A 23,561-nucleotide genomic window follows, 5' to 3' on the forward strand; every position below is an offset into this window, starting at 1 on the left:
ATTGGGTTCCAAAACCCGGTTGGGCATGGTATATTTCCCTTTGTAGATAAGCTTTAGCATAGTGCGGGGGCAAAAGTAGCAAAAAGTGGGGGGCAACTGCCCCCTCGCCCCCCCCCTAATCGCCGCTACTGGGGAGAAATCATATCGGTCGAGTAGCGGTCTTATGTGGACATCCACTCGACTCGACTGTCCTGACTATTGGAACGAGTACTCTCCCCAGTTGTTTACGTGAGGAGAGTAGCTCTCTCCAGCTACTCTCCCGTCTACTCGAAAAATATAAACCTGGCTTTACTCGCGAATGACATGAGAGTTTTCCACTACCTGAACGCGACCGACTAAGCCTCCTGCCTAGCTCGCTCAGTATCGCTACTCCCTCTGTAGTCCACACGTGCATACAAGAGCGTACAAATACGGTTGGTTGTATGGTTCGGAAACAATTACGAAAATGAACGAGATTTATTTTCGCCACTATTCTATTTCGCATTTAATCCTATTCGCCGTTATTCTTCTTTAGTATACTCAATTATCGTTTCATTCTTAACCCTTTACTATCTTACTTATGTTTCGGAATACATGTTTCAATAACCTGAAAAATGAGTAACGATTTTAAATCTGGATTTTTGTATTATTTTATTTGTCAAAAGAAAATGACGTCCACTTTTAAAATTTAGCAAACATAAAGTAACATGGAAGTTTGCCATTGAAGATCAGCTCACAACGGAAAAATAGTTCTGATGTTGCAATTTCCAGTTCAGTTTTCTGCTGATACAATCGTTGTAGCTTCCGAAGTCCCTAGGGATCGTAGAAAATCGTCCGCCCGTTGAGCGGCTGGGTAGGCCTGAAGGAGTGCTCAATGGGTTGACCTTCTTCATTCCTTATTTTCCTGAACTCTGCTACCTGTGGATATAGAATAAACATTGTTGTAGTTGTTACTTGGCGAAACGCGGCATTATGTAAACAGTGTGATGAATCGTTCTAGTGTTTATCGGATCTGGTCGTTCACAAGTCTCAAAGATATCGATATTCACCATCCACTACCAGAATGAATGAGTTATATTACAAGAGTCACATGAAAACCTTAAAACTCCAATTAAAAGTTTAGGGGGGACTACTATACAGCTGAAATTTACATGAGGTATGAACTGTTATTTACAAGACGACCTCAAGGCTGCAACACTAATCAGGTGAACTTCAAAATGGAATTTTTATTATTTTAAAGATGGCGCCCCTTATACATACTTGTACTAGTGAAGAGGAGTTGTTTCTTGCCCTCTGTCAGCCTGAAACTTACAGAAATTTCTCGGCAAGTGATAATTCAATATCTCTGTGCATGCTTACCACACCAGCAAGTTTATTAATGGAGAAGTTCGACAATGACCTCAGTTCGCAGGCAGATGGATGAAGACGCTCTGTTAGTGGCTCATATGTGACTGGACGTGGATCTCAAAGACTTACTCTCCTTAAAGTACACAGCCACTAACTCAAACTTGATATATGTAGATCAGCAATAGGGTTGTGCTAAAACGCAGCAAACGTGTGCAAACCTACATATAGAAATCTGCTATATAAGAAACAAAAACAAATGATGGTTTTCATTTGACTGTCCCTTTACATAGCGATTGATTGAGTGATTTGATTTGATTTTACTTAGCTTTTCTGCCACTTTTGGCTATTCGCGAAGATGAGGATAAAAGGTGATTGATGGAGAGACATACACACATGGACAGCATACGACAAGAGACCCACGGAAGATTATGCTGGCTGGGGGTCTAGACACTAGAGCCTCATTAGTACGCAAAAATCTACATATCATAAACATTCAAATTATATAATGTTCTCCATGCAAAAAAAAAAAATAGTGTTATAAGATTAACTGGGTCAGAGTTTATTTTTACCTCAAATGTTTTCAGTGCTTTGCCAGTAAGTTTTTTGGAAGTGGTGTGGGGAGGGGGGTATATCCCTACCTGTTCATGCGGATGAAAGAATCTATTTCAAAGAGGACCTGCCGGTTCGGTGGCCAAACGCGTTTAGTGGTCGACTCTCGGCATTACCACTGCAGTTCCAGGATTCGAGTCCCGACATGGGCATGAGGCAGAGTAACTTTTTGACCCCTCCCCCGGCCATCAATATACCCATTAATGGATAGAGAATTATATATATATATATATATATATATATATATATATATATAATTATATATATATATATATATATCAAATATGGTTATCCACTTAATGGATAAACTATCTTTCTGTAAAGCATTTATCCGTTTAGATGGATTTCCTGAATATGCCAAAATTTTAAAAGTTTTATAATTGTTGGCATTGCTGATATACAGATGCAGAAATCAATTTGTGTTACCATATTTTACATGGCTTACTATATCACATTCTATCCACTATTTTGTATTTTAAGCAAAGAATACATAACAACCAACATATTACGTGCGGAAAGAAACAGAACAAGACCTTATGCAATTGCAAAGATATCTTTGTGTTAACTCTGAGATAAAATTTGAATGAAATGCTCACCGGGAGAAAGTATTGCGTTATGGAAAAACACTTGAATAGCATAAATCATGTAGTGTGGCTACAACAATGTGATTTATTGTATTTTGATGTTATCCACTGTCTTTCGGTTGGCATGTTATGTTTTTGTCAAAGGCTTTTCATGCTTAGGAAATGAAAATTAAAATTGTACTGATTTTTCGGTCTCTTACAAGTGCGTCAGTGCCAGGATAATATGCATTTACTAAACATAACTCTATGTACCAGTACTGTTAATGGAGGTTACGTTGTCCGTCCCTTTATAAGGAATGTTAAAAGTGAATGACGATTTATAAGTATTTGCATGCCATGGTAAAATGCTGTATCTGCAAAGTGGGCTTTGCATACTCAAAGAGGAAAAGCACAGTCGAAAGAGATTGTGGTAAAACGTTATACATAATTTTCCACACACGGAATAGCAAACGCATCAACTAAGGCAAGAAATACATAACAGCTGCAGCCGACCTTCGTAGGGGAGTGGTTATCACACGATGCTACGACACCAGGTGTCCTGGGTTCGAATTCCAGCCTTGGCATGGGTGTTCAGTGTGAGTAACCATTCATCAATTTCATCATATCATCACTCATCCTCATTTTCGCGATTAGAAAAAGTGTCAGAAAAGAAAAGTAAAATAATCAATCAATAAAATCTTCAGCCTCAGGCAACGTAGGGTGAGCATACCAGTTATTGGCACTTTAAGAGGAACTAGTTGGAAAAAAATGAATTACACATATTGTATCAGTACATTTTTTGGGTTTCGGTATTTTATAAATATTGACACCTGTTCTGAAGTGAAATCGATTGAGACACAGTAAAAACAGAAAGCAGTGATTTAATTTTTTTTTATTATTCAGAACCTGATTGTCTAGTTGTTGGCATACACTGACCAGTTATTGTCACATTTGTGCCCAGTTATTGGCACTCCATATATCCAATGTGCTAAGCCTCTAACATTCACAGTTATTGTAGGCTACGTAGTAGCTAAGCCTATATTGTAGTTATAAAACAATTCAAATTGGAATATGCCTAATGAAAAATATGAAAGAACTCAGAAAATTAAATCCGAAAGTCTGTACCAATAGTTGTCAGTCTGAATGCTGGTACTTGGCACTGGCGGCAACAACTGGTTAACATTAAGCTATCAAAGTCAGAACGCTCGCATTATCATTCTTATGTTTTAAATAGCACCATGGTAGTGTTAAAAACATGAAAGGTCTATTTCTTCCAAATTGAGAGTTATTGGCTCTTGTGCCAAGTAAATAGGCATCATGTACATTAGCAGTACCAATTATTGGCACCCTTGAAAGCGTGCAGCGATTAAACAATTTGTTGGCAATGGGACGTCAATGCACTTCCTTTAGGGTCTAGCTAACCGTTAAACAAGAACCATGTGCAACAATTTCATTACTACAATAAATAACCTACCTGCTTAGAATTGAGCAGAAATCTTGAAAATCACAAAAGCCTTCCAGATATACGCGATTTTTCCATAAGAAATAACAAACGAAAAAGACGTCGCTTCCAAATGTCATCAACGGAAGACAGGGTAACAAGGTGGGAACAAGACCAATGTTGCCAGTTTCACACAGATCTTAATTTATACAAATATTTCTCAACGTGCCAAAAAACTGGGCAGTGTCAATTACAGGAAAGCTTACCCTATCTACATGCATCAGATGTTGAATATGCACCTAATGCATCTAATATATTTACAAAAAGTAAGGAACCTGAACCCAATATGGCCTATTTGTTGTTCCCAGGTAGTTACATGGTTAATTCAACAAATGACGTTAGTATGTCATTTAGGCTGTCCGAATGACGTGATTGATCCTGTTGTCTGTAGCTATAGTACAGTAACTTGAAGATAAAGAAGCGAAATAGCTGAACCTCGTGATTGTGTTCTAACATGTGGAAGTTATTACTTACTACATCACAATTTGTACTTTACAACAATGTACTTAGTTTAGACTTCATACAAAGTACTGTTTATAACGAAGGAAGAAAGAACATTATGTAAGGTGTACTCAATATGGCCTATATAGGAATATATCGTGAAGGAAATGCGTAAATGTGACATTTGTTACTCTTATGTTCACGTAGTGTGAGTGGAACTTACTAAGGATGATAAAGGCCTTTCATTTGCCCAGACTGTGATGTGTAATCCATAGTCTTCTGGTAAAAAATTGTGACATGTCACTCCCTTGTTTATTGGTTTGTAAACAATGCTATTTCTTTGTGCAAATCTCATATGTCATTATGTAAATAAAATGTAAGTGTATCAATATACTTATCTACCTACAAAAGCAACATAGTTGTACTTTCTTTGCAATTTCTGTTGCATATTTTGATGTGGAAGAACATAAAGTACGCAATTTGACCTAAACGTAACTTTTTAATAAAATCTTCCCTGCATCCATATTGTTATTTGGAATTTGTTCCAATTTTCAGTAAACGTTCAGAAATGCCCCCCTTTTGAATCTTGGCCCTAGTTTTATCTTTCTGACTTTGTACACCACTAGAAACAATCACAAACCTTAAGTAGGCCATATTGGGTTCAGGTATCTTATGTACGTATATAGAAACTATAGAAATGGAAACTAACATTGCTTGTTCAGCGCCGATGAGGGCATCCTGAATTACGTAGAAACTAACATATCTTTCGTCAATACCCCGCAATAGAAGTTTCATAAAGGTTCGAAACCTACCTGTCTCTCAGATATATCAACGGTCTTCGTGTAGACTATCCACGTGACGACCTCACTGCAAGGAGGAGTCGTGAGGGAGCCTTCGTAGTAGACATATTTGTGCTCGAATTCCTCGGTAAACCACGACAGTGGATGGGGCCTCAAGGCGACATTGCTGCCCGCCTCCTGGACAGAGGGAAGGGCTTCCACGATTTCTTCGAATGCCGTGTTGTCAAACTTGGATATCTACAATAATAAGGATGATGATGGTTTATTTCTACAGTACTATTCGCAGCAAATGTGGTCAACGGTCAAAACAGAGCACATTCACATATGAACAAAAATAAGTTAGAACCTTAATAGATGAATAGTAGTTTTTCTTGTATGTACGCATTGCTTGCATTGTAGAATTATTTTCTTGTATTTTACGGTTATTACAAGCATAAGAAAACAGTTTTTCTTTGTGACGTTTCAGGAGAACGCACGCTCCCTTCATCAGACATTTATTTTCATTTTGACTAAAGATACAGTTATAACAATGGTTAGTAATTTTTTAAACAAAAAGAATCCGTTATATAATGGATGTTGTTAATGTTACATTGTTGTAATATAGCAATTTAACTGTGAAAAGAAGCAGTTTGTTTTATTTTTATTTCAGATTTTTTTTAAAATTATGAATCCCAAATATCATCATAATTCAAATTCATCATTGTTTTCACAAAGTCTCTTGATGTAATAACCGTAAAATACAGGAAAATAGTTAGAACCTTTAAATTAGTTTTGCGTGGATCTAAGAAGTCATATACATAACAGAGAAGATACTTAGTACTATACTTAGGATAATATAATTAGAATAATGAAATCGTAATTGAAGAAATAATAGAATGAATAAAACTGTATTGTAAGGCTCAGTATGGAGTATACCTAGGTACAATGAAACTGTTAGAAATTGCAAGAGCTACAGAGAAGTGACTATACTAGCAAAAGACAAACGAAGAAATGCAAAATAATAATAATTAATAAGAGCCTATCATAAATCACTTTCACAGTCCACCTTCCGTAGGTACAAAGGCAGATGAACAACGAGAAAAGACAGACTGTAGGAAGTGAGTAGTGTAATAATGGGCAAGGTTGGAGTAACGTTTTTGTTTGGGAAGAATATAGCATTGGGTTGAGCACTTAAGAAGACATCCGTATACGTGTTCAGCAATTTTTATACAAAAATACATTTCAGAAACAAATACTGCAACATATTTCATGTTTTTGTATTATTTTCCTTGCTAAATTTTATAACAAGTGACTGAATACTGTTTCTGCGGAAAACACTTCAAGTGACGTATTGCTGCGAGGATGTTCAGTCGTGATCCACTTTCGCAGACGGGATGCTAAATTGAATAACACAAGAATACCATTTTTTGTACATTCAATAAAGCCAACCTACTTTGTAAAGAAGTGCCACCACAGCAATACCATCCTCGTAGTTCTGGGCGTTGGTAAAATTCTGGTACTCGGACTTGTAATGCACCACATGCGCCTCCAGTGGGAATCTGTAATCATAAACAAATTGTATTTTGTTATTTTGCGTCGCTTTTCAGCTACTGTTAGCTAATCTCTAAGATGAGATGATTAGATGAAATTGATGAAAGGACTCTTGCAAAGAAAATCCATGTCGTGACTCTACCCCAGAAACTTTGGTGGCAAGATCGAGAGTCAACAATTTACTGTTCTCCACCAGCGAGTTCGTCCAAACGAATTGGAGTATGTTTCAGTTACACCTCGTATATTTCAAAATGATGGCAATATACACGCATGTAAACGTTTTAAAATGTTATCAATACGGCTGAGCCGATACCCTCACAGATACCGACACACGAAAATTTGCAAAAATTAAAATTTCTTCAAAATATTGATCAATATTGATGCGTACATTTTCTTCTCCAATTATATGCATCAAATTACCAAAGAAATTTGCTTTAGAATGTTCAAGAACAAGACTTGATTGATTGATTTGCTTTATTTTACTTCGGTTTTTGTACCACTTTTGGCTAATTTGCGAAGATGGTGGTGAGTGATGAAACTGATGAATGGACACTCGCAAACATCCATGCCCATTCCGGGATTCGAACCTGGGACCCCTGGTGTCCTAATGCGATATGTAATGTAATCACAAAATATAGTTTTTCGTGCAAAATTGTAGCAAAATGTGAAGAAAGTTCGATTTTTGCATAATTTCCAGGATAATTACAATCCGCACTTTTGCGGACCCTGTGAAATACCAAAATGATGGAATAGTATCGGCTGGTATCGGTAGATGAATTCCAACCGATACTTTCCGATACTGATACCATTGGTATCGGCCGATACCGATACATCTGCATCGGTATTGGCTTAGCCCTAGTTATAAAACAATTAAGACCTCATTATTTATTGATAAGTTTGTGTATTGTTTGATGAGCAACAACGTACAATCCAGGGATTTTCGGTTTCTACTTTGCAAGGAATAGTGGAATTCTGGAAACTGACAAATAACACACTAAAAGCAGCTCTTTATCCGTCGACAAAATGTGGCGGATTCAAAATTAAGGCCGCAGATACAGTGTGATGTACGCATTGCTATTATATAAATTTGAAACCTCACTTGAAAGAGACAGGCCTTTCCGATGGCGCAGTGGTAACGTTGTCGCCTTGCAAAGAAAGGGTCCTGGGTTCGATACCCGGTGGATCCAACTTGAAACTGTAAGTCCAGTCCCTATTAGCCTTACTATGCATAAAGTTGACTTAAAACACCAACTCTATCGATCAATAAACTTGAAAGCGAAATCTTCATGGAACGCTTCGATAAGAAACAAATTGTTTTTTCTTTACAATTTGTAGCACAGAATTGCAAGTGTTGTCTTGCAAAAATCGATTTTTCGAACTCCATTAGTATACTTAGCTATTAGAGGAGAACGCTGTTACGAAGCATTCTATCGAAAATTATTTTTTTAAAAAAAATAGGTAAGACGTATCCTATTCTCTGCAAGTATTTTGCAAGTTATTGAACGGTTTGTCTTTCAAAGATTTCTATCTGTTTTTTTGTATCTATTACATTACTGGTAAGTCATCAAACATTTCCATGTTAAATTATTGATTCAAACGACTTTTTAATGTTCTTAAGAGCTTGTCTCCATCAAGGATGCAAATAGCCTCAGTGCTGATGAACTCATAATTATTTCAATGAAGCCGAGAGAGAGATCCCGTCCCAGGAGTCTATGGAGCAAGGTCTAGCATAACAGTAGAGAAGGGGAGAAAACTGGTATGTGGAGCAAAGCAGTGCACGTCGCCTCAAATGGTTGTTGGCTGCAGCCGGTTTTTTTTCCTCAATCATGCTTTCATTGGTTGAGCCCTTCCGAGTCACTGCTTGCTCAGAGGACTTGTTTCATCTCTTTTGCTCCACAGACTCCTGGAACAGTATGTAGAGTTGCGACAGGAAACAAGATGGACTCGTCTCTATCTCGCCATGCTTTCTTAGCCCCGTACCTTCTTCCGTGGAAGGTGTGTTCGCTGCCTTCGGAGGAATCCCTTCCCCAATGGAAGTGGAGTTCTTGAAAGATGTAATCGCCACCAAGTGCTCCTCCACGAAGAGTGTACGGATCGTTCTCATTCATGACTGTCAGCTTTACTGAAAGTAAAAAATTGTAATTTTTGAGTGAAACTCAAATTCAAACAGTCATATGAGACGATGATTATTTAGAGTACTGCCTTTTGACAAGTGAATATTAGTTTTAGTAAATAATATTGAAAATACACGCACGCGCACACACACACACACACATGAATACAACTATTATAGGGTAACGAGGCTCTGGTGCCTTGGTCCAGAATCAAGGTGTGGGGTTCTGTTTTATGTTCTTAACCTCTTCATATGGAAGGGGTAGGGATTTTAGTTTTTATAATTTGATTTCTTTACAATACTGGCAAATCATCAAATATTTTTAACATTAAATTACTGATTGAAATGATTTTTTTTAATGTTCTTAAGAGTTTGAGCATCCATATCGGACCAAGGGTGCAAATAGTCTCAGTGCTGACAAATTCATAATAATTTCAGTGAGTAGTCACTCGATTAATTTCGATGATCAACTGTGTCGCGTTGTAAACGGGATTTTGTTACAAGTTTTGACTCATGTTACTAATTGAGTGATTAGTACGCCATGTAAATACCGAGGCCGAAACTGCCTGGTAAAATTCAGACGAGAACGAGACTTGTGGAGACGAAACCGAGAACGAGGCCTCTCTAACATCGAGACCGGACTGAGACTGTCGGTCTCCTTCGATACTTTCGTATAATATTTGAAATATTTACCTAAACCAAACTTGCTGTTGTGCATGGTTGCATATATGTTCAATATAAAATTCTGTGTCCTTTTTTTTGGTAATTAAGTCTTGTAGTGACGAAAGGAACCGTCAATGGTTCATATAACTCTCTGTACGCTGTGCAAATTTGTGCGAGGCGCTGTATGTGTTGTTTATGCTATATATTTCGAAATTCAAGACTCGATAACGAGACCAAAGTTTATTAATCGAGATGACTGATTCGTTTGCTTTATTTTACTTCGCTTTTTATTTATTTACTCAGTAGTTTCAGATACAATCTTATTTGGCCATTTTACACTGAAGCAGCATAAAGTAGAAATAAAAAATAGCAAAAGATAAAATCAATAGCAAGATGAGATAGATTTACATGTTCTTGGTCAGTAAAACATAAAAATTACGTTCTGGAAGAAAAATATCTGCATCCAGGGGAAGTTTGTTGTAGATTTCTGGCAGCCTGTAAAACAAGGAACATTGTAGAAGGGATAACCTAGTGGTCAGGTTGTGGAAGAGTTGCAGGTTGCGCGTTTGCTTTTAGGGTACCCTAAGTGTGAATTCACTGACTAGGATATCTGTTCTGATTTTGCCATTTATTATCTTGTATAACAATTTCATGTCTGCTAGATCACGACGAAAGGATGAAGAGTGAATATTCAAAGCACCCATGGTGTCTGATTTGGATACATGTCGGAAAGAAGGTATTCTATGGCGAACAATGGCAAGAAAGAAACTGAGAACTGAATCTATTCTGGTAAGATTGAGGCCATTGCCCAAATTGGGGAGCAGTATTAAAGTTCTGGCTAATTTCATAGATGTGAATGAGTTGTAATGAAATGAGATGGATGAGTGGACAATTACAGCCGTATGTGAACGACACAACACGAATTCTACGGAGGATTATACATACTATCTATGTGTCCATGCGCCAGAGCCTAGCTAGTCTGTTAAATGCAGTCCAGGGTGTACTACGTGGAAGGATAGACAAACATTTGGGTGTCTTCAGAATGAGTCGCCCATTACACACCAGAGACAAGACAGTGATCGGGACTGGCATTTTTAACTTGGGACTGCCAAATCTCGTCACGAATGGATATCATCCCTATTACTAAGCAAACTAACATTATACTTGTATCTTTATACGCGATGAGACTGGTCGTTATGAATATAGATCCAGGGAAATGTCGAATACAAGAAGCTTTGATTATTTTGTTACATGAACTTGCGAATACAACCAAGACCATCTTGAGGTTCAGGCCACAGCGCTCAGTCAAGACGTCATCATCTGGAGGCGATCGTCTTAACGCTGTAAAACCCCTTGTCGTAATTTTACCGTAGATAATTAAGATATATTTATTTATTTTATGAAGTTAAATTTTGACATTTACCCTCCCGACGAATATAGAAGAAAAATGTATAATATTGAATATTTACACCAAAATCTTCATTCAAGCCACCACAAAAATTCCTACCATAGCACAAATAAAGAGTTGAAAACCGTTAGAAACTTCCTGGCGGAAAAAATTGAACATTGTATATCTTTGAAAAATATTATCGGGAATATTTGTCAGCTACAGTAAAACTCGTAACCGATTTTGTTTTAACTTTTGTATGTAAAATCAATTGATTAAATAAAAAAAACATGTTAGGTTGACCGTAAACTTTCCAAGTTACCTAATCAATTAAATTGTCTTTACCTTTACCCAAAATTAATCAACCAGATAATGCAGATATTCTGCTTAGCTATACAATCTCAATACAAAAGCTTAATTTCTACATGTATATCCTTGCAGCAAAAGCGAAACAAATTGGTACAAGGGCAATGTTACATTTCTGTGAATAAAGACTAAACCTAAATCATTTGTCATATTGTAATTTCGATCCTATTGACTTTATTGAACGAAAGATAATAAACAAATTGAATCTTTTCATTGTCGTTAGTAAGATCTGTGACAATAACTTAAGAGTTTCATTGAAAAAAAGCAGACTAATATTTCGATCTTAGCGTTCAGTTGGGATATAAACATTTGGAATATTTCCTTACACTGTTTTTACATTCTGTTAATAACATCGTGAAGAATTTTAATAAATTATGATATAAATCACTGATTTAATAATCAAAGTTACGAACATTGAAGCTTCACAAAGACAAAAAAATTAAAAGCAGTTCATATGAAACGGTTTTATAAAATTTAACACATTTGTAGTTTATATTAACATAGCTAGGTATTAAAATGCTTTCTGTGTATTTGAAACGTAAGTAATATAATCTTGGATAGTATTACACACGAATATTTCATCGAAGTTCTTGTTACACATCGCACCCTTGTATTTGAATGTACAACATATCTTCCGATTAGCATAAAGCGAGATAAAATAAGAATGTAAATGTACACATGTATCAACTTTGCCCCGTTGTATAGCTTTCTTTCATTAAGAGCATTTTGAAACTGAAAATTTGTGTAGGCTAAATAATATGAAAATTGTATCGAATGCTTGCATAAAATTTACACTAACAAATTGCTTTAGTAGACACGAACGTAATATTTTAGACGTTGGCTAAATCTTGAAACAAATTAATTTGTAATCATAAACAATAATCTTAACGTTAACCAACGTTTGTAATAATTCAGGGTAAATTATTTGATATTTCTAAAAAAATATTGACAAGAGATAAAACATATTTAAGAGTATATTGGATGCCTATTCTGTACACATGAAATGTTTACATCATGAACTATTACTCTTATATATTTATGAGTATAAAACCTTTGTTACTTAACTTGTATCTTTTCGTAGGGACCGAATCACATGGAATTGCCCTAAACATTTCTTATTTTCAGCAACATGTTGAAGAAATGTGAACGTTACTCTCACCTTTTTCATCATAATTTCCTCTGCAATTGAGCACTTACACCATACCTCTTGCACATTTAAGCATATTTACACGTCATGTAAACTCGATTACAGTTCGTAAATTTGCATTACAATTCCATATTCACTAAAAAGGTCCAAGATTGATTCCGAAGAAGCAAATCGAACATGGCGGCTATCTCGCCTCCAGTTGATGACGCTTAGTCACGTGACCGGAGCAAGCCATGAGGCTTTCATATTGAGAAGGTAATGATACAACAGTGCATTCGCTTCAACCAGGAAGTTACTATAATATAATTTTAGTGACCAATAGAAAGAAAGTTTGCTATACCTGTATGCCCATTATTCTGCAGGTTCATTAAATCGGGGTCATCAAAATAATTGCCCCAGGACAGAGGCCCATTGGACCGTATCCTCAACTTGTGCAGTTCAACATCGATTGGCGATTGTCTCTTGCCTCCGCAATTTGGGAAGTGCTCAGCCCAGTGTTCGGGTCCTGTCAAAGAGAACATAACAATGTTTTATGTATGATTACTTTACTTTGATACCTAAATTGATGGTAGTGACGTAAAATACCCATGGTATAATGTAGAAAAATACATAGTTTAATACTTTCTTTCTGGTATAATATTTTCTATTTAAATTGATTTTTTCTCTAATTCTCGAACCTCCTCTTGTGTGTTTAATGCGGTTTTGTTTCTAAAACTTATCTGAATGCTACAATGACAGTGTTTCTTTAATATTAGCAGGCTGTCTTCATTATTCATTGTCTACCTTATCACTAAGTTTCCGAGTGAGCATAATGAACCATGAATCATGTGAAAATGCTTAAAAGAATGGTGTTGCTATTAGCAAGAAGGTAAAATTGTAGTAGGTTACTTGCCTAGCTCTCCGTCATAGCCGAATCCTCCTCCTGAAGACAAGACATAGTGGCCTGTAATGAAAAGAAAGGTACGAGTACTTCTTATTAAGCATCGTACTTGTGATATTTTAGTTTTTCAAACATACTAATTTACTTCTTTCGTTTTTAATGAACTTAATTTGAAACATACTATGACTAGAGTTTTTTTAATGTTTGTTTGAATTGGCTAGCGTTGACAATCTCAGTTCTGATTTTTAAACAAACGAAACTATACTTGCTTCGTGAACAAGTTTACATTAGAAGATGTTCAATATGTGGCTTTGTAGTTCTTACGTAGCTTTAAGTCAGCTCAGGAATTTACCCTTAGCTCATCTTGTCGTTGTCAAAAGACTCTTGTAATCAACAGGCCTGGAAAGAAAAACTTACTATTTCACCGTTACAAACGGTTTATATTTAGATAAAATCTCTTAACAGCAATTTATAAACTTTAAACCACATATTCCCATTATTCTCGACATGTTTTACCACTGTTCTAACGTTGCTACTGTATTGTATGCTTGTTGATAAATCTACCAGTTTGTTAAATGTTGCCAGGTCATGGCACATCAAGGCTAGTCTATTTGTCCATCTGTCACTAGTTGTCTATGACATCATAAATATTTGCCAAATTAAAAAACGAACAAACACAATATTTTAGCTAAATAACAAAGAATTACAATGTAATGTTCGGGCCATTACATAGTGTTATTGGGGATGAATCATGTTTGCTTGCTAGGGATGAAAATTTACCTCTATTGCCAGGGATAGTGGAGTCCAATGAAAAAGGAGGAGAGTCCTCAGTATCCCCACGTTAATTTACGGCCTTTTCATAAACATAATGCATACATTACATGTTCATCATAGTTGCTTCGTGGCTATATGCAGAAAGGTACACCCATCACTGTCTTTTCTAGTTGTCGACTAATTCGGACATACAGTTCTGGTTTTTGACTTATCTCAAATAAATACGGCATGTTTATAAACACTCAACATGAACTATTTGGATTTTTATGACATTTTTATCCTCGCCTGTTTCTTCATGCCTAAGAAAATATAAATACGTTTCTAGTTTTGTGAACACGGCGACGCTGCTTATATTGGCCATAAAAATTAAGATATTTACCATATTATAGCATTAGGTATATTTTGGCCAACACACGGTATAAAATAATGTTTTTTTGGTTATATATAGTATTTTTGACATTAATCGAAATACTGTTAATGAATTAATGGCTGTGTCGGTAATGCAACTTTTATTTTGTTTTTTCTCATCTGTGAGAAATATATTAGGGTATGATTAAGTAAAGGGAGGATTTACCAGGAATTTGCTGTGAAACGAATCATAAGAATGAAACATTACTGAACAGTGCACATAATCTATTGAGACAAACTTCAAGGTACGAAGATACAGTTGAAGCAAGCTACGATTTTCAAGAGTCGAAAAATAAATGGTTGAGAAGATGTGAACAAGATCAGATTAAAACAACATACCATTGTCCAGAAAGACAGTTAGTAGGAAAACCCAGACAGGCAAAACTTCCATGGTTACCCGGTTGATTACTATGTCTGAAAATAAATAAGGGAGTGAGTTATTTGTGTTATCAATTAGTAGGGATGTGCCGAAGCCGATTACAGATGTATGAAAATCGGCCGAAATTGACACATCGGCATCGGCATCGGCAAAAACCCGATATTTAAACCGGTACAGATTATACTAGAGTTTTTACCTTCTAATAAGTTTTATATTCTAGTTTTGTAAGATTTATTGAAAATTTGGTTATGATTCGTCATTATTGTAGAGTTTTTGTAATAAAATTATTGCAAACTCATTCAGAGGATCAACCTAACTATAAATCGGAAATAAAACAGTGCACTGCTGAACCAGGATCTGCTGTTGTATTGGAAATTCAAAAATGAATATTCAAACCTGAAGCAAGTCCTGAGAAAATACTTGGGCATATCTGCTGCATCAGTATTCAGTGATTGAGTGTTTAGTGTTGCTGAACAGATTTGAGATAAGAGAAGAAGTAGGTTACTTTTTAAGTGCTTCCAAATCTCGTGTTTCTGAAGTTGAATCTGACAGAACAGGAATTCATTTTGCATTTCAAAGATCTGCTTGTGTACTAATGTTTAATCTCTTGAGAATCCATGTTCTTCTTAAAGGTTCACATAACATTTTGTAGATGCAAATGTACATTCGGATCTCTTGAGAATATATATGTAGGCTATATACATATGATAATCAATAGAAATGTACATAGCAAATTTATTTTTGTCATGCTGAAAATAACATCCCATTTCTGGTTAATAATCTTATGTATCGGAATCGGTTAAATATCGGCATCGGTTCCAAAAATTATCGGTGAGTACATCGGCATCGGTAAATTTTCAGCTTCGTCACATCCCTATCAATTAGCATGGTACAAGGTGTACATAATTTGGTGTGAATGACACATGGTAAATATGAATAATGCACACAGAGAGGGACACATATGGAAAAACACACACACGGAGATAGATATATAATTATATAGTTGTCTACACTTTTTTTTCCTGCTGAGTTAAAAAGATTTACACACTTGAGAAAATCAGCCCTTAAAATATTGTAGGGGGCTTAGGATGGCCTCCATCTTCAAAGGAGCCACTTCTTGGAACTATAAATATTTTTCTTTTAAAGGACAATAATATGAGAAAAAAAAGATCGGATGTAACCTGGTTCAACAGTTACACTTAAAGTTACTACAACAGTTATATATACAGGAAAATTTATATGTGTATAACTGTTACAGTAATTTTGAGTATTATATATATATATATATAGTCTAATTAGGATACCATAACGGCCACACAATGTTCTTAACCCCGAAACTCAACAAACATAAATTCTGTCTGTCTTGTTCAATATCTTAAAATTAGATGGTTAAGAATTCGATAATTTCATTCTTAGCTGGAATAATACAAATATCAAAATGGATATTTCTATTTGTAAACTTGGTATTCGGTATTGTTTGTTGTTTTCTCCTTACCTTATTCTTGTGGATTGGTCTCTTATTTTTTGCGCCAAGGGCTTATATTAGCCCTGGTGTCTTCAATGTCATACCTGCACGTGTATTCCTTTTCACTGGAAGAAATAAAGTCCTACAATGTCTCGCAACCTTTCCACATGTGGCGAAATATTAGCACACATGGATGTGATGATTGGTACAGTTGCGCTGTCAGGCTGGCTTTTGTCACGAATCTCAACATCTGTATTTATGGTTACGAGTGCGATCAGAAACATTTACATAATTCAATGATTGATTCTCGCAACTGGCAATGACGGCTTCATTGCCACCGTAGCTTCATGGATCGCTGTTCAAGAGGAATAATTACTGTTTTTATTTTCTGGTTGATTTCGTGGAGCTGAAAAAGTAGGAAGCTGTAAAGTGAATGGGATGTCATAAATTCTGCAAATAATTTTAACTTGTGGCATTGTCGAGCACTTAAATCAGTAATTCCTTTACAGAGGTACTTCTTTGGGGACATACGTTGGAAATTACTTTTCCAGGGCTCTAATACCTGTAAATTCCATCAGTTCGTGAATCATTGGGACTTCCACACAACGTGTACTTACTTGTCATGTGCGAAATCTGCTCAAAACTCTTGAAACTAAACATTTTGAAACATTATAAGAAGGTGCAGTTCGATGCACAAGAATCGTTTGTCAAATTGTCCTTAACTAATTTAATTCATTTTTTTCTTGGATTCTACGTGCTTTTATGGAGTGGATTTTTACGTATGATGGTACATAGGGTGTCAGCAGCTTGTTTGGAGTTTTATTTAAATTCTTGAAACTCTTACCCTTTAAAACAAAGAGAATAAACACTATGATGTACTTTTTCTACTTAATACTTATGCATCGCACTGTACGTCGTAATTGATTTTATAGTACGCCTAAACCCGAAGGTTCATTGATGCAGCTATACACCTGTCTCTTTCAACGACAAGATCAATCCTTTCAGATCCCCTTTGTCCTGATCTTCCCACAGATCTCTTAGCACTAGGTCTCCCAAAAAGCATGCTCTAAAAACATTTTTTTCCTCTCCCATGATCTGGTCGTCGAAATTTTCAGGGGTGAATATAAATTGTGTATAAATAGGATGGTATATCGATCGTGACTATTTTACATTTGCTAGGACAGCGGAAAATATTGCACACAAAGGCACGCACATATGTAGTCTTATTACGGGCCTCCCCGATGGCGTAATCGCCTTGTAATCAAGGAGTCCCGGGTTCGATCCCTAGTTTGATTTGGATCCCACTTCAACGAAAGCTGTAGGTCCAGTCCTGATTAATCAAAAAAGTCAAACGTACAGTCTTTTTCCGTGACAGAGAAAACTAAAATCTGTATTATCATGATTTTGCCCTCTTACGGATATCCGCACTCTTAATAGCAAGTTTGGTTTAGTGTCGTTGAAATATGTCTTAAATTATTCCCGTAAATTTGTAAATAAGGACAATACTTAATTAAATTTGCGTACTTTTAGAGATTAAGACCTGGCAGAGGATAATAGATAAAGTCTGTACAGTTTGGACACATTTTTCTCCAAAATCGAAACATCACTATGAATATATGAATGTGTGTGTGTGTGTGTGTGTGAATGTATTCAATGATTTGTTGTTTAAGACTAGAGTTGACGAGCTGTATCTTTGCGGGTGGCCTTGGCTACTCCGCGCAGAGTGTGAGAGAGGTTTATGTAGTTGCCACCTAATCGCCCTTTGGGTGGTCGACAGCAAGGACAGAACGCAAGGATAATGACGCGCAGCCGGTAGCTCCTCCCCCTTGCTACTGCGCAGCCGGGCTTGGACAGGGTTCACCCGCAAAGATGCAGCTCGTCAACTCTAGAACATTTGGGTTGTAGGCTAAGGATGGTGTTGCGTAGTCTTCGCATCCCTTATGGTAAGAGGTACTTCGTGCTAAATTTTCGAAAAAAGTATTATTAAAATTATGGATACAGATTACTACATTTGGTTTGGACAATGGGAAAGTATCTTAAAATACTTTTATTTGAAATTGAATCTTGCATTGACTCTGATATAGCACATTCTGTTTCTGGTTACTTGTTTTACTCGTAGTTTAGAATGTTGGTCGATGATATCTGTTTATCATCTCAAATTTTGTGAAAACACATTTGTGCGCGTCATTGGATCCATATAATACAATCACATGTATTCAATTATTAGAGAACAACTTTTACTATACTTACTAGCAACTTGTTAGCTTGACGTGTTTCATACATTATTCTTGCACATTTCTTCTCATTCCTCAACACCGAATACAATTTCTCCATATGCAATTTCTCAGAAGTACACATAACTGGCGTTCTGAAGTTACATATTTATATAGCACATACTATCCAAATCACAGTAATAGTTTCTGCGTTAATCACAACTGAGAAACCTATTATAGAATCTATGACATAACCTATTTAGGGATCCATATATTGCTTTATCATCCAATACGCAATGTCACTACGTCTGTCTCACTGCCATTATTACAAGATTTTCAACCAACTCTCAAATCTAAGGAACGTCTTTCACATTGTATATTCTTTGAAGCACAGTTTGTACGATTCACCGGATGCTATCACCAATTATGTTCGGTAGTAATATCGAATCAAGCGTAGATGTACTCCATTGTTTGTAAGAAATACTAGAAAAACAAATATCCCTTTACAGTTTTATGGTGTAATTCTTCTGCAAGCATACGTAGAAAACAACAAAATGGAACATGTTAATGCAGTGATACGAATGTTGTGTGTACGTGCAAAGCGTTCATCTATTTCCTTATTCTATGTTTCAATTAAGTACAACAGTTGAGTCAGTATAGGTTCACCTGATTGCCGATTATAGAGTCCAGCGCAGATAATTCTGCCGTGCAATGCGCGACAGAACTAAAGAAGCAGTGTTGCTAATGGAGCAGATAGAAAAATCGCTGCGGTGCGCCGATGCACAGCTGTTACGTACAACAATAAAATTAGAGAATTCAGGTCTATCTAACGTTGAGTTTTAAACGTCATGCATTATACCAGGACTAGGATTAATATGTACTAACAAGTGGCTTTGTATGTAGCTACATACATATGGACTAAAAATTCGCAAAATATGAACTAACACATAAGTACAATTACCAAAAATTCTGCAAAGAAGACTTCTTCATACGATTCCTTATTTGAGTGATTTCAAACAAAATAAAAAAAATATATACGTATATATTATTTTTCATTGCATTAATGCACTGGTGGCGTTCTAACTTTTCACTCCCAAAACCCGTATACACTGGTATGGAACTGCAACGGCAGATAATAACATGCCAACGTGTTAAACCGCTACAATTGCACCATAACACTCCTCCTCAAACAGTATTATTATTTCCTCTCTGAGATCTGTGACAGTCGGTTGCCTTTGTTGTACATTTACAAAGGATGCCGGCTTCGACAACAATAACAAGTACATATACTGCCACTAGATGATAAGCTGCGCGGCTTTTTCTTTTGTTATGAACCAGGGCCGGCGCTAGTCATTTTGCCTCCCTGGGAGGTGGCAGTAGATGCCGCTCTATTTCGACCCCCCCCCCCCCGGTCATTACGCAGCAACGGAAAATTGAAAATCAATATATTCCTAACTAAAACATCAAATATAAAATAAATAATGAGACTTCTTATGCTATTTCAATACTATTCAGCGCAAAAGAATATCTCGCTCGATCACAGTTTTCAATAGGCTTATTTTTTTCTTCTCTTCAAATTTTGCCGCTCGGTTCGCCCTCCCCTTCCGCCGGCCCTGCTATGAACTTGGTCACCCATCAAAGCATGGCAATTTTAACACAGAAAACAATATGTATCGCATTAAGCAGCAAAAATGACAGCCTCCTCTATGCAATTTCTACAAGAACACCTGCCGGAGCCAGAGTTGAATTGCTTAGAATTTCCCGAGCTTGGCTATGCAAGGTTTTTGATTTCAACTTCGACAGAACTGGAGGCATTATGGAATTTAACGTTCATTAGCAAACACACACTTTTACATACACACACGCAATACACGCACACAACGTCAAACCGGTCAAATACTTAGTATAAAATAAAAATATGGTGCTTCCAATCCAACAAAACTCACCGCCACTTTACCTGCTTTCCCCTTCCGTGACAGAAATAGTGCTTCATTATTACAGTTGGCAACACTAGTTACTAGCTAGCCAATGAACATGCACTGCATAAAAGAAGCAACGACTACGCCGTGCTATATTGCCACATTGCCGTCCCTGCTGACCGGTGGGAACCGCGAGCTGGAGCGCTGTTCAATTGTTTTCAATGAAGTTTGCGCGAGTGTGTCCAGGAATGGAATGACAATATGGCAACAATAGCGAAGGTTTTCGAGCAGGGTAGAACACGTGATGCTAAGAGAGAGGGAGACGAAACGAAAATTCGTTTCTACGCAACGGCAAATTTACGTTTGTGGCACTCTACCAGACATTACGCTTGCAGAGGGATTGTGATTTTTTTGTATAAGGTATGAAAATTATTTTTTTTATAAATTTGATGTAAAAATATATGATTCGAACGTATAATTTGTTTAAAAGTGACGATTTTTAAATATGCTTGTGCGATAATCACATGATTGAGACTAATATTTTTTTTTTTCAGAACAAAAATATGACAGGCTGGCATGAACAAATAATATTATGTTTATTTCCTAACAGTTACAAGTATTTAGAAAATCTACAGAAGCCAAGTATTCTATTGAAATATTTCTTTCTTATCAATTTATTAATATTACATGCCCTAAAAATTACCAAAAACATAATCCAAAAACTGAAAATATAAAGTGAAGATATTGATAAAAATGACAAGGTATTCTTTTTTCGAGCATTTTACAAAACAGTTTTATTCTATTGCTGATGTGCTTTTGCAACATGGAAAGGTATAAACATAGATTTTTATTGTGAAAAAAGGTAAAAATATATAGGAATTTCATTTTGATGCTTTGTTTTACAGCACCTTCCAGTAAATCCTGTTATCTCACTTCACTTAGTCGCAATGTTTTTCTAACAAAAGGGGAAAAAAGACCAAAGAAAATCTTTGCATTACTGTCAGAAGTATTAATTTTATAACACTATTTGGTGGAGTCTTAAAAACGCCGAAAATATAACCAAAATATGAGTTTATACTATGTCCTGCCCTAATTTTGCCTAAAGCTATAATATGGTAAAATCATTCATTTATTTCACCAATAAAAGCAGCGTCATCCTGTTTACAAAACCTAGAAACCTGAAAAAGCAGTCCCAAAATACAAATGTCATAAAAATCCGAACTCTTAAGGATAAACTTAAAAAAGGACTAAAAATTATTTTTATGTACAATAATCGCTTACAACAACAACAATGAAACATGTTAATAACCTTTAAATGTAGTAATGGTTTTTGGTACTATGCTTGTTCGAGGAAACTGCATAGGACTAGGATAATCTAATCAAGACTTACTTATATCTGCTCCTTCAGAAAACCATTGCTGTTAGGGATCTGATTTCAAGGAATGGGAGAATACAACAAGTGGAGTCTTCCATCTGATCTCTGGTGAAGCATACGCAGCGAAAATTGGATTTGAGGGTTACTTGAGAGAATGCCTGTCATCTCTGTAATAATTTAAAGTCACTTTGATTCAGAAAGAACATACATACGAAAGAAAATTGCTCTTGGGCTCTATTTTGTACAAATCTATTACAAAATTTTAAATCACATGACAAGACACAAACTACCTCATACATTTTAAAAGTAAATTAGCTCAATTATTTCATTCATAGCTGGAAACAATAAAAAATTTAATTAGTTACTTTCGTTGTAAAAATTTAAGAAATTCCCTAGATTCGAAAATTCTGCTCAATTGTTAGGAAAATTAAACGTGCTCATTCTATAAGTGACGATAAAAATATAGGATAAATGAATTAAAATAAATATTACTGGTAAATTGAGCATGGTGTAATACTTTCCATTTCCTTATAAACAGCACAAATTATTGTTTTTTGCATTTTATGTTACGTACTCGCAGAACCAAAAATATGTCAAGTGGCTCAAATATGCTGACTCCAGTCAGAGCCGCCTGTAGGAGCGTGTGACATCAAGGTAACTTAATATATAGGTAAAATAATTATCAGTGGCAACGATGAATGAATAGTGCATGACAGCATTTTTCTCAGATATTTTTGTAACGTGTCCCAATTATTTTAACCGTCTGCCACAGATGAATACTACAATTTCTTCTGATACATTTAGCAATTTTTATTGCACGAACTTGCGTAAGGAATGAACATGCCAGAAACATATTGCGTTACGCAAAAAAAACTAAGGGCGACATTGATCTAACCATTTTTTCAAGTTAAAAAAAAGAGGCAAATTCTCCCGCCGTTCCTATTTCTATATTATGCGAGACAGTTATACAAAGGTTTATTTTAAAAATAAGAAACTTATTCTCTTCATCTATTCAAACGTCTTTCGCTCATGGATGTTTGTAAGAGAAATAATCGTCACACTAGCTGATCCACTTGTCCTGAACAACCGTTTGGTAATAGAACATTGATTTCAAGTTGTTTCGTCAATTTTGCAGGCTTAATTGAAAACAAGTTGAATTTACTACGTAGCCTCAATATGCATCATAGGTACAGTGGGATCCATGAGTATTACCGTGCAAATTGTCCATGACTATTTTCATTAATTTTTCTCTTACATCCTGTGTGTTTTAGGCGATGGATTTTTCTGTATGCAGCTTGTTTTGAGTTTTCTTTTAATTCTTGAAGTTCTTATTGGGTCAAATAAAATGCACGAACATGGTGATGGACATTTTGCATGGCAATACTAATGGATCCCACTGTACTAATCACTACATTGCCCTATCCTCTCATTTATTGTTAATATATTTTTAACGAAAATACATTGTACAAAATTTACTTCTTGTAGGATTTGTACTTTCCCCATTTATTTATTTATTTACATTTTACTTGGGATTACCGCTAAGCAGTTTTTCCCATATCTATATACATATGTACTGTACATAAACTTACATTTTTTAGTACATTATTATTAAAGGATACTATGAACAATTTTTTTTCTATTAAATAGTTAAGCCACATTTTCTAAAAAAAGATAACAATATATATCCAACTGTAAGGTTAGG

At 35.9% G+C, this 23,561-nt stretch overlaps 1 protein-coding gene across 3 annotated transcripts; it reads right to left on the reverse strand.

The window, feature by feature from the left end:
- Positions 1 to 617: 617 nt before the first annotated feature.
- On the reverse strand, positions 618 to 18,944 carry LOC145978433 (carbonic anhydrase-like). 3 transcript variants are annotated; one of them, XM_083111071.1, is made up of 8 exons: positions 18,603 to 18,944; positions 14,848 to 14,922; positions 13,339 to 13,389; positions 12,787 to 12,951; positions 8,751 to 8,892; positions 6,673 to 6,778; positions 5,249 to 5,477; positions 618 to 893 (listed from the first exon to the last, which is right to left on the reverse strand). In XM_083111071.1, exons 2-8 carry the CDS (start codon positions 14,897 to 14,899, stop codon positions 793 to 795), a joined length of 846 nt encoding a protein of 281 aa, XP_082967197.1. In that variant the 5' UTR covers positions 14,900 to 14,922; positions 18,603 to 18,944; the 3' UTR covers positions 618 to 792. The 3 variants fall into 3 exon arrangements, with proteins under 3 accessions (XP_082967197.1, XP_082967199.1, XP_082967198.1); XM_083111073.1 differs by lacking the exon at positions 18,603 to 18,944 and adding an exon at positions 16,457 to 16,615; XM_083111072.1 differs by lacking the exon at positions 18,603 to 18,944 and adding an exon at positions 16,383 to 16,615.
- Between the last annotated feature and the right edge of the window lie 4,617 nt (positions 18,945 to 23,561).

Source organism: Lepisma saccharinum, chromosome 24 (assembly GCF_977018435.1).
Source record: "Lepisma saccharinum chromosome 24, izLepSacc3.1, whole genome shotgun sequence".
Lineage (NCBI taxonomy): Eukaryota > Metazoa > Arthropoda > Insecta > Zygentoma > Lepismatidae > Lepisma > Lepisma saccharinum.